At 43.1% G+C, this 12,391-nt stretch overlaps 1 protein-coding gene and 1 long non-coding RNA gene across 2 annotated transcripts in view; one reads left to right on the top strand and one right to left on the bottom strand.

Annotated features, from left to right (window-relative positions):
• LOC134801198 (uncharacterized) overlaps positions 1-6,993 on the bottom strand; it is a 396,731-nt gene extending 389,738 nt beyond the window's left edge. Inside the window, exon 1 of the long non-coding RNA XR_010145643.1 lies at positions 6,919-6,993. This is a non-coding gene — a long non-coding RNA (uncharacterized LOC134801198). The remainder of the gene's footprint in view (positions 1-6,918) is intronic.
• The window catches only part of LOC134801170 (protein polybromo-1), a 38,932-nt gene that overhangs the window by 3,946 nt on the left and 22,595 nt on the right, over positions 1-12,391 (top strand). The window contains exons 6-17 of the mRNA XM_063773717.1: positions 157-324; positions 1,061-1,166; positions 1,837-2,068; positions 2,971-3,086; positions 3,930-4,171; positions 4,776-5,052; positions 5,829-6,093; positions 6,782-6,880; positions 7,312-7,470; positions 7,831-8,037; positions 9,408-9,587; positions 10,932-11,080. Coding sequence (XP_063629787.1) covers positions 157-324; positions 1,061-1,166; positions 1,837-2,068; positions 2,971-3,086; positions 3,930-4,171; positions 4,776-5,052; positions 5,829-6,093; positions 6,782-6,880; positions 7,312-7,470; positions 7,831-8,037; positions 9,408-9,587; positions 10,932-11,080 — 2,200 coding nt within the window. The remainder of the gene's footprint in view (positions 1-156; positions 325-1,060; positions 1,167-1,836; positions 2,069-2,970; positions 3,087-3,929; positions 4,172-4,775; positions 5,053-5,828; positions 6,094-6,781; positions 6,881-7,311; positions 7,471-7,830; positions 8,038-9,407; positions 9,588-10,931; positions 11,081-12,391) is intronic.

Here is a 12,391-nt window from a genome sequence, read left to right as displayed (position 1 = left end):
TTCTAAAAATCCGTTTTGTAGATTTAAGTGGGGCTGGGGTATACTTTCGCTGTAAGTATGTGCATTGTGCAGTTAATTTTTGTAGAAGTGTTTGTGGAAAGAAAAATCTGCAAGGAATGTCAATACATTAAAACATGTAATATGATTGTGCAACAGATAATCCAAGTTCGCAAACAAGAATTAGAGCAGCAGCACAGCCGCAGCGGTCCCGCTAAGACCTCGGAGCGAATCCGCAGCAAAAGAACTTCTCGCATTGGTCCCGTCCCGTCCAGCAGTGCTCTGGCCATTATGGACCCGCCGGGCTCTGATACTGAAGTCGTCAAGGTACATCATTATTCTAAAGCAGGGACTGTTACTGGTATAACTAAAAATCAAAATATCTCATAGCATTCACAATATTTCTTTTATAGAATAGTATTTAGGTAAGGATAATTATTGATCAGATTAGCTCAATTAAGTGCAAAAATATACACAAAAAACCGAGATACCGAAATTGAATACCGGTTATTTTGTATGAAAAATATACCGGTGTTCGGTCCCCGTTCTAAAGTCACTAATAACAAAAAATAATCAACCTTCTTTTATTACTTGTATGGCTCACTATGGCTATGAACGTGGTGTCATATATTTAGATTTTAATACTTTTTAAAATCTAAATATATGCGGTGGTGGCCGAGTGGATATGACGTCCGACTTTCAATCCGGAGGTCGCGGGTTCAAATCCTGGCTCGTACCAATGAGTTTTTCGGAACTTATGTACGAAATATCATTTAATATTTACCACTAGCTTTTCGGTGAAGGAAAACATCGTGAGGAAACCTGCATACATCTGCGAAGAAATTCAAAGGTGTATGTGAAGTACCCAATCCGCATTGGGCTAGCGTGGGGACTATAGCCCAAGCCCTCTCGCGCATGAGAGGAGGCCTGTGCCCAGCAGTGGGACGGTATATAGGCTGAAATGATGAATGATGATGATGACTTTTTAAAAATTATTCGATGAGTAAATGCCGCGCTGTGCTTTATTCTACTGTAATGACACTAATGACACATGGTTTTTTAGCACTCTGAAGAGAGCGCTGGAGAAAGTGAGGACGAAAAAGGCGAGAATGAAGACTCACCACAGTGGAAACTCCTTGAGACTGTCAAGAGTCAGACAGGACCTAACGGTAATATTTTTCAATTGTGGTAATTTGTATTTTAATATTTATTCCGCTTAGATAATTAAGAAAATTGTTAACCAATTGTTAAAATAACACTTATGACATAATTTATCTTCACTCACACTCTCACAGATCCACTATCCAGTTTATTCTAGCGTTTGTTTCGAATCTATTGGGGTCATCCATTAATTACGTCACACGAATTTCTAGGTTTTTTGACCCCTCCCCCCCCCCCCCCCCCCCTTGTCACATTTGGTCACATTTGGCAAACCCCTCCCCCCTAGTGTGACGTCACATTATTTCTACGAAATCGCCAAATCGAATTAAGTAAGTACCTAAGTATTATTAATATTTTATCAAAATATTTTTGACGATATAAATATTAGTAATTTTATAACCCAAAACTGCTTAGGAAATAAACTTAAAAGAATAAAAACGATTATCGTTTTAAAAACTTGTTATTTAAATGTACAGCGAATAAAATAATAAAAAAAAAAAATTCGGTTACTGATGAAGTTAAAGTGACATCACAAAGTTTGTGTCTCCCCCCTCCCCCATGTCACAATATGTCACATTTTCTTGACCCCTCCCTCCCCCTAAACGTGTGACGTAATTAATGGATGACCCCATTTCGGAAATTACTAAGGTTAGAAAAAGTAAAGTTTCTATTTCATAGGCACACCAATGGCCGAAGCCTTCTGGAAGCTTCCCTCTCGCCGCGCCTACCCCGACTACTACAAAGAAATCAAGAACCCGGTGTCCCTCAACCAGATCAAGAACAAGATCAGGAAAGGGGCCTACGGGACTCTGTCAGAGGTGGCGGGGGATATGAACATCATGTTTGAGAATGCAAAGCAATACAACCAGCCTACTTCTCGGTTGTATAAAGATGCTGCGAAATTACAGAGGTATGTATAGTTTCAAGCAAATCAAGAGTTTCTATGTCTCTTCAACTTCAGAAGCTAGTAAAATAGCGGTATATTAGGTACTGAGTTCCCACACGGAATAGCCAAGAACAAGATCAGGAAAGGGGCCTACGGGACACTGTCAGAGGTGGCGGGGGACATGAACATTATGTTTGAGAACGCGAAGCAATACAACCAGCCTACTTCTCGGTTGTATAGGGATGCCGCGAAATTACAGAGGTATGTATAGTTTCAAGCAAATCAAGAGTTTCACCATGTATCCTTCATAAATCGCACCCTGGCGGATACGAGTGTATGCCAATTTATAAATGTTTGTTTGCTAAACACAATCCACTTTCTGCCTGTGAAGCCGATGGTCCTGGGTTCGAATCCCGGTAAGGGCATTTATTTGTGTACGACCACAGATATTAGTTTCTGAGTCATGGGTGTTTTCTATGTATTTATACAGTGCGGAAAGATATGTCGGGCCCTGGAGGGAAACTACCTTAAATCCTTAAGTTGGCTCATTTTACTTAAAGGAGACATGCCTTTATTTTTAAAAATAAACAAAACTGCATTCAAAGATTTTTAAAAATTCGCTTGTCTCGACCGGGAATGGAGTAAAACTTCCAAAAAATATACACTCGCTATTTTTTTCTACTAGTCGATCCAGTTAATGTTAATGATAACATTTCTCCAAGAAACATTAGGTCCTACACTCGTCTGTCGTACAAAATATCCATAAAATCGAATATTTAGTTTAGTAATATTTAGTTGTTTACAAATGACTATATATTATACATATCGTTGTCTGAGTACCCATAACACAAGCCTCCTTGGGCTTACCGTGGGACTTAGTCAATCTGTGTAAGAATGTATTATATAAATATTTATTTATTTTGTAGGATAATGCAGCAGCGGGTCCAAGAGCTACTGGACATTGTGCAGAGTTCTTCGAGTGACGACGAGAGCTTGTCCTCGGTGAAGAACCAGGCTCAGGTCACCACGCCGAGACCAAGGGGTAAGTGCTTCATCACCATATTAACCGAAAGGAGTTGACTCCTTCTCCTACGGCGCCTCGTTCCAGTGTGATACCGCCGAGCCGCCTAATTCCGGCTTGCAGATTGCTACACCCAGTGTTGCACTGTATGTGTCGCGCCTGCATTACACCGCCACGGCTGCTAGAGAGGTGGAGTACATATCTACACCAGAAGACCAGTTACACGCTGAAGGTGTTCCAGTTTCGATCGCGCCACTACGTGCACTTCAACTCCTATGTGATGCGCGCGCAGCGACCGCTGCAGGGGACCATCGAGTGCGCAGACTTCTGGCCGAAGGGTGTAGTGTTTCGGAGGTGCAGCAGTGGACTGCTGGACATAGGCCTTCCCTATTTCCACAACAACAGGTCTTAGGCTGCATACATACAGCCCTTTGATTATGACTGGATCATTTCATTTATCGATGTACGTTTGCCTCTTAGGGCCACTTGCACCATTCAATCACCCGGGGTTACCGGTTAAACCTGGAGTTACACTGGGTTAATGGTTTAACGGGTTAACCCCAGGTTAGCAGGATGTTGCAAGTGCGCTTACTAAGTTTTCAGTCACAACGACTATCGGTACTAGGCCACTGCCTTCTACAATTAAACTAAATCAAGACTAGCGTATTTTTACTTTTCGTATTTTATCCCTTTACTTTGACTTTGTCTGCGTTCAAGAGAGCGCGAAACATCAAGACAAATAATATATAAAAGCATCGTTTTACTTTAAATTAGTTCAAATAATGAATGATGATCCTGTCAATTATGCCTTCGTTAATATTTAATGCTTCAATATCGCTAAATAATGATCTCTAAAATCCACAGGCCGTCCCCGCGTCAACCCGGCCCCCACCACCCCCGCGTCCGCCCCCTCCCTCCCCAAATCCAACCTCCCCCTCAAGAAGAAGCTCCACTTCATCGCCAAGCATCTCATCGACTTCACGTGCCCCGATGGAAGGCAGCCTATGCTGCTATTCATGGAGAAGCCGAGCAAGAAACTGTACCCAGAGTACTATAATGTGATCGATCGGCCCATTGATATGATCACTATTGAAGCCAATATTAAGGTATAGTCAATAGTCTAAGCAGGGGGTTGAATCTTCGAGCGGTTTAATTGTATGTTTTGGCGTCATTATTCTTGCTACGATTAAAGGAAAAAATGTGCTACAACTACGACTAAATGTAGACGGTACGATCTTTTTTTTATATAAAAGATAGCTCTGATACGTTTTATAGCGAAATTGCTGTTGGATATAATGACACAATAACATCGTTAAAATGCTAAATAGCCTTTAAAAAATCAATAAGTTATTATCTTCTCAGACGTTATATTTAAGCTAAATAAAGCAATGGGTTGTCTTATGGTTACAAAATATGTACAGATGTAGTCATAATTGTTTTCCTTCGTATTGTCTCGGAAAGGTTCGTATTTGTCATGCTACTTCAGTCAACCTCAGTACTTTTTGTACCGAGACTGACTGAAATAGCAAGACACGTTCGTATGTTTCCGCGAAAATACAAAGAAAAATAATTATACACTACATCTGTAATATCAATAATAAAGTAATTAAAAGATATTTTTAAACTTAATTACCAGTCATATAAATTGTTTTGTATCCCCATCCAATGTATCAGTTACATCAACATCACATGAACAATCATTTTCCACAGAGCGACCGTTACAACAGTATAGAAGAGATGGTATCCGACTTCCGCCTGATGTTCTCCAACTGCCGACAGTTCAACGAGGAGGGATCCATGATCTACGATGACGCCAGCCGTCTGGAGCGCGTCATGAATGAGAAACTCAAAGAACTCAACTCCAATTATGAGAAGAAGGCGCCTGTGAACAAAGTTCCTAAGACTCCGAAGTCAAGACAACTTTCGCCGCTTGAGCAGAAATTGAGAACTCTTTATGACGCTATCCGAGACTATAGGATCCCAAAAGGTAAGTTTTTGTGAAACTTTTATTATAAATGAGAAACTTAAAGAACGCACCTGTTAATAAAGTCCCTGAGACTCCGAAGTCAAGACAACTTTCGCCGCTTGAGCAGAAACTCAGGACGTTGTATGACGCTATTCGAGACTATAGGATCCCAAAAGGTAAGTTTATGTGAAACTTATTATTATAGATGTGACTTAAAGAATTTAACTCTCAATTATGAGAAGAAGGCGCCTGTTAATAAGGTCCCTAAGACTCCTAAGTCCAGACAACTTTTGCCTCCACTCCATCGCGCACAGTCGCGATTGTATTTCACGTGTTACAATTTTATTTCATATGTAATACATTTTTTAATACATTGAGAAGCGCTTGTGGCCTGGCGGTAAGAGCGTGCGACTTTCGATCCGGAGGTCGCGGCTTCAAACCCCGACTCGTACCAATGAGTTTTTCGGAACTTATGTACGAAATATCAATGATATTTACCAGTCGCTTTTCGGTGAAGGAAAACATCGTGAGGAAACCGGACTAATCCCGATAAGGTTTAGTTTATCCTTTGAGTTGGAGGGTCAGATGGCAGTCGCTTTCGTAAAAACTGGTGCCTACGCCAATTCTCGGGATTAGTTGCCAAGCGGACCCCAGGCTCCCATGAGCCGTGGCAAAAAGCCGGGATAACGCGAGGAAAAGTTTAAGTTTTAGCCCACAAGGTGACAGGCCCTCCATCGCGCACAGTCGCCATCTTATTTAATGTGCTACAATTACTTAATGATTAATTATTTCCACAGCCAAACGCCAGCTCGCCCTAATCTTCATGAAGCTCCCAAGCAAATCCGAATACCCCGACTACTACGAGCTCATAAAGAACCCCATAGACATGGAGAAAATCGCACACAAACTCAAGAACAACATTTACAACTCCGTCAACGAGCTGGCTTCCGACTTCATGCTTATGTTGGACAACGCCTGCAAATATAATGAGCCGGACTCACAGATCTATAAGGATGCGCTTATATTGCAGCGGGTTTGCTTGCAGACCAAGCAAATGCTAAGGTTAGTTGACTTTGTCACTTCTAAGGCCCATTTGCACTATCTCTCTTAAACTGTTAACCCAGTGTCTAATTGTACTGGTAACCATGGTAACTCCAGGTTAATCCTGGGTTAAGTTCGGTAATCCTAGGATAGCGGTGCCGTCATATAGCGGTCGTCTCCATACTAAATAATATGGCTAAATATGGATGTCGTAGTATTTGTATGGAGACGGCCGCTACCGCTACGGCACCGCTATCCTAGGAAACCAGAGCATTAGTGGAATGGTGCTAGTGGCTCTAAATCAAGGATCTAAATGCCAGAGCACTCCGGTTGTGTGCATAGACGTGCACGTGCGCGGGCGTTAAAATATTAGCGCCGCGCACGCACAGGTCACGCAAGAGGTGTGCCGGCTCTCATAAGGATCTGTATACTACAACGCACACGCACCCGGTGTGCACAGTCCTTTAAACATACCATAATTCTTTGCGTCGTACCGTACATCTGTGAAACAGTTCTCCGCGGTTAATGTTATTTTAAATTTAAATTTCAACACGGCAGCTCTGATTTGTGGCAGTGCTTTTAAATACTTCGCGGATTTTTTAATCCATCAGATATTGTTCTTCTTTGACTTTGAAACATATTGTCGTAAACGTTGCTTGATTACACATTTTTTAGATTTTCAAATAATAGCCGTCATGTATTTTTACAGAGAAGACGATGATGCACCGCCTGACGTGCCGGCGGCCGTGCAAGAACTACTCCTGAACCTGTTCACGTCGGTGTACAACCATCAGGACGAAGAGGGCAGGTAATAAAGATAGTTTATTTTTCAAGTAGGCATATTACAATGCGCTTTTTATATTTCAAGTCGGCATATTACAATGCGCTTATGAACGTCAAATAAAGCTACACCGGCTCTAACCCTACAACAGCCTGTCGAGGGTATCCCGATATGGGACCGGCAAGATACTCGGCGGGACATATCTTTTCAAAATACATATTTTTAATATTATTCAATCACTACAATAATGTTCTTAGTGAGATATATCCAAGGAAACATCTGTATCTATACTATCTATGCATGTTTGTTGAATGACTTTTTCTTGTATGATTGTTTCTGTGTTATCTCCAAAAAAAAAATACGTAACCGAACGGCGCTTCAAAGCTACTTGCGATCGACTATTTTCTCATGCAAGAAACGAACGTGGTATTTTACTTCATATTTCTTTTTTTTTGCAGATGTTACTCGGACAGTATGGCAGAACTACCGGAACACGACGAAAACAACGGCGTCCGCGTTCGCGGCATCTCCCTCGATCTTGTCAAGCGGCGACTGGACCGAGGCCTATACCGTCGGCTTGACCACTTCCAACAAGACATGTTTGCTGTCTTTGAAAGGTAAACTATAGCACAGTAACAATAAGGTCTAGTTTTGCAGGTGTCCCTCAGACACAAAGTTGTGTCTGAGGGACACCTGCAAACAAATCAAATATTGTCATCTTGTGGCGTAAATCGAAAACTTACATTGACACATCATGCCAATACTCAGATTCTGCCCCTCACAGTTCACGTACGCTCTACCACGTTGGAGGGCCTGCCACCTTGTGCCCTAAATCAGAAACAAATATGCCATAGTCAGTTCGCTCCTGTGTGGCCTAGACTTCTTGTCCGTACAAGATAATGGCCAACTAGTTATCTAGTCAGGTTTTCACCAATAATAATTCTTAATATTACAGCTAAAAACATGAATTATTTCAGAGCTCGTCGTCTCTCGCGTACGGACAGCCAAATCTTCGAAGACTCCGTTGAGCTGCAAACCTTCTTCATCGCCCACCGCGACCAGCTCTGCAAGGACACGCTGACGTCACCCGCGCTGTCCTTCACTAAAGACATACTCACCACCAGCGTGGAGTTGCTCAAGCAGTGCAAGATGCTACAGGAGAATGATGAGGAGGATGATACCAGGTATGTGAACAAACCTTCATCACCACCGCCACCAGCTTTGCAAGGACACGCTGACGTCACCTGCGCTGTCCTTCACTAAAGACATACTCACCACCAGCGTGGAGTTACTCAAGCAGTGCAAGATGCTACAGGAGAATGATGAGGAGGATGATACCAGGTATGTGAACAAACCTTCATCGCCCACCGCGACCAGCTTTGCAAGGACACGCTGACGTCGCCCGCGCTGTCCTTCACTAAAGACATACTCACCACCAGCGTGGAGTTACTCAAGCAGTGCAAGATGCTCCAGGAGAATGATGAGGAGGAGGATACAAGGTATGAGAACAAACCTTCATCACAATCATCACCCTCCGCGACCAGCTCTGCAAGGACACGCTGACGTCACCCGCGCAGTCCTTCACTAAAGACATACTCACCACCAGCGTGGAGTTGCTCAAGCAGTGCAAGATGCTCCAGGAGAATGATGAGGAGGAGGATACAAGGTATGAGAACAAACCTTCATCACAATCATCACCCTCCGCGACCAGCTCTGCAAGGACACGCTGACGTCACCCGCGCAGTCCTTCACTAAAGACATACTCACCACCAGCGTGGAGTTGCTCAAGCAGTGCAAGATGTTACAGGAGAATGATGAGGAGGAGGATACCAGGTATCTTTCTTAACCATCTGACCGCCAAAGACGTCAATTGACGCGCGCGGTGACAGCCCAATAGAGTTGACCAAGTCTGAAACGATTTTGATAGCACACGCAGTGTTATACGTCATAATTTCATTGCATTGTGACAAAGTTAATGATGTCGCGCCGCACACGATAGGCGTGGCGTTCAAAGGGTTGATGGATGTATCTATAAAAAGCTAAGTTCCGCGGAAAGAAGTACAGACCGGTTGAAATTTTTGTCTATGGTACTAGTACAAAATTTTAACCCATTCACACTTATAAAAGTATGAAATTTTGGAAGTGAGAAAGCTTAATAACTGGGCTTTCTTTGGTGCAGGTACCTTAGAGTATTCTTAAGTCATTGTATAATGAACATTTCAGTTCAGTAAGAAATGTCATAGAGAGCATCCAATATTAAAAAGTACTCCATAGTAGTTGTTTGGAACGGTTGCCTATTATAGCTGTTTTTTAGTTGAAAGACAACTTTTAGGGTATACATACACTGATATTGTGATCAAAGCTAAAAAATCACTTAGAGCTCATTTAGACGGCGCGCGAACTCGCATGCGATTTTAGTTACATTGCGGAACATTGAGGTTACTACAATTCAGCCGACCGATCAAATAACGCTATATAATGAAACTCACATGTGAGTTCTCGCACCGTCTAAATGAGCCTTTATAGCAATATTATACCAATTATACATCTACAGGTCAAGCACGGACGAGTCAATGCCAGCGGGCGCCCCTCAACCGCAGACCAAGTACGACAAGGGCGACTTCCTGTACGTGCAACCCGACAAAACCAACAAGGAGCCCGCCATCGTGCAGGCTGTGCGGATCTGGACCAATAGCGACGGAGTCCCTATGATGTATGCCAACGTTTACTTCCGGTGAGTGCCATTTTATTATAGTTTTCTCTTTATTTATCTTAGGTTTTAGGTTAGGGTTTTATAATATGAATATAAAAGTACAATATAAAACACTTACAAAACAATAAAAAATACATATAAACAAATTATAAAAAACCTAACCTGGAGTGCCGCCAGCAGCGAGCAAGGCCCAAGCTACCGGTGGTCAGGGCCGCAGAGAGAGGAACCGGCGGACTATCCGCGCCGTGTCCAAGATCACCGCCTTCTGCATCTGACCCTTGATCCAACCACCTAGCGAGAGTCTTTCAAGATGTCGAGACTCTTCGCTATTAGACCGTTCACTGAAACGACTATCGGGACAATGATCGTCGAATCAACATTTTAGTTGTTATATAGTTCTTATCATTAGCGGACCCTGGCAAAGGCCGGGATAACGCTACGTAGAAGAAGATATAGTTCTTATCATTATATTAGTGAATACCATTCGCGCAAAGTGGAGGAAAGCTAGTAGGAAAGCGGACCCTGGCAAAGGCCGGGATAAGTAGAAGATTAGTGAATACCATTATATCACATCGCGCGCGGAACACGCTGCGCGGCGAGTGACAGTACGCGGCGCGGCTGTCGTGACCGCTGCTCATGCGCTGTTAGTGCTCGAAAATGGAGGCGTAGGCTTCCTAAAACATGTTGCGCGAAGTTACTAAAAACACGTCAGTTAAACCGTAAAATTAGCTTAATTTTAGTATGACTCACGACAGTTTCAATTCGAGTACCATTTTATTAACTATTCAAGTACCTACGAAGGTAAAGATATGGTTAGGTTTGACTTTTTCATGATGTGGCCAAACGATCATTTCATGAAATGATTACTACATCGTGCCATGATCACTTCTAAGATCTGGCCACGTCACATAATAATAATTAATTCATTTATTGCTTTTATGGGTTTTACAAGATTTTAAAGTATTTACATGTTCCAGCATAAACCCCGTTGGGGCACAGCAATATAAAGACTTATTCTTGGACTTAAAAACTAGCACACACTAGCAAGTAACAATATTAAAACTTATAATATCTACATTATCAAGGATAGACGCAAGCCACAATTATAACACATATTCGGCGGCCTCCTACGGTAGTGACTCTGCCTACGAAGCAGGAGGTCCCGGGTTCGAATCCTGGTAAGGGCATTTATTTGTGTGTTTATCACAAATATTTGTTCCTGAGTTATGGATCTTTTTCTATGTATATAAGTATTTATATATTATATATATCGTCGTCTAGTACCCACAACACAAGCCTTATTGAGCTTACCGTGGGACTAGATTGATCTGTGTAAAATTTATTTATATAATATTCCTTCCGCAGGCCTCACGAGACGTTCCACGTGCGTACACGCAAGTTCCTCCAGCAAGAGGTGTTCAAAACGGAAACGTTCCGCAACATCCCTCTTGACCAGATCGCTGGCCATTGCTACGTCATGAACGTCAAGGAGTACTTCAAGTTCCGTCCCGAAGGTTAGCACATTTTCTACACAAGTCCTTTCTCTGAAAGCTCCGGGTTTGGAATTACAGTATAGGGTTGATGATATCCGCAAGTTATGGTGACCGCTTACTAAGTGAAACGAAATTTACACTTACAAACTTTTAGCTCCAACCATAGAAGTCAATAGACGTATCGAAAACGCCTGGAAGAGCTTCTGGTCCATGAAGGCGCCATTGAAGGCTGACCTTCCTCTGTGTCTCAAGCGCAAACTGATCAACATGTGTATCCTGCCTATCCTAACCTATGGCGCTCAAACATGGTCATTAACGGAGGCTCTGAAGTCCAAACTCAAGGTCTGCCAGCGAGCGATGGAGCGCAGTATACTAGGTGTTCGCAGAACGGATCGAATCAGAAACACGGAACTGCGCTCCAGAACTCGAGTTGTAGATGTAGGGGTCAAGACCGCTAAGCTTAAGTGGGACTGGGCGGGACATGTCTGCCGCATGCACCCTGAAAGGTGGGCCAAAATGGTTACCGAGTGGGACCCACGGCACACCATAGATGGCGCTGTCCGGGGTGCAGGCAGACCAAAAAGGAGATGGCGGGACGACTTGGACGCATTTAATCCGGATTGGCGGGAACGTACAAACGATAGGGTTGAGTGGAGGAAAGGCCTTTGCCCAGCAGTGGGACACTGAACTAGGCTAACAAAAAAAAAACTTCTAGCTACCACCGAAATCATTGGCAACGACATCTTGACAGATTATTGTTGCAGTGTAGACTGAGTTAGTTGGTTATTGTTGCCAGCGCCACCAGTACACCGTCTTTGTTGGTTTAAGATCGGTTTTCCTAGGATAGCGGTGCCGTCATATAGCGGCCGTCTCCGTGCTAAATAATACGGCTAAATATGGATGTCGTAGTATTTGTATGGAGACGGCCGCTATATATGACGGCACTGCTATCCTAGGAAACTAGAGCATTAAGATCGGTTTTCCTAGGATAGCGGTGCCGTTATATAGCGGCCGTCTCCATACTAAATAATACGGCTGAATATGGATGTCGTAGTGTTTGAATGGAGACGGCCGCTATATGACGGCACAGCTATCCTAGGAAACCAGAGCATTAGTGCAATGGCAGCACACTATCTTTTGCCACTGCTACGGGTGAAACGCAAATCAGGAGGAGAAGAAGCTCTGCAACGAAATCTCTTGTGTCTTAGCTTGTCGAGCCAGGCTTTGTCGTGCTCCCGTGTGTACGATTACCACAATATTATTCAAATTCAACATAGTGATAACCGATAATGATCTTTCGCGTGTGAAGCCTAACAATCGGTATTGGAAATG

The sequence above is a fragment of the Cydia splendana genome, chromosome 21 (genome assembly GCF_910591565.1).
Source record: "Cydia splendana chromosome 21, ilCydSple1.2, whole genome shotgun sequence".
In the NCBI taxonomy this organism is placed as follows: domain Eukaryota; kingdom Metazoa; phylum Arthropoda; class Insecta; order Lepidoptera; family Tortricidae; genus Cydia; species Cydia splendana.
Note: the sequence above shows the minus strand (reverse complement) of the source record. Positions and strands in the feature narration are given on the sequence as shown.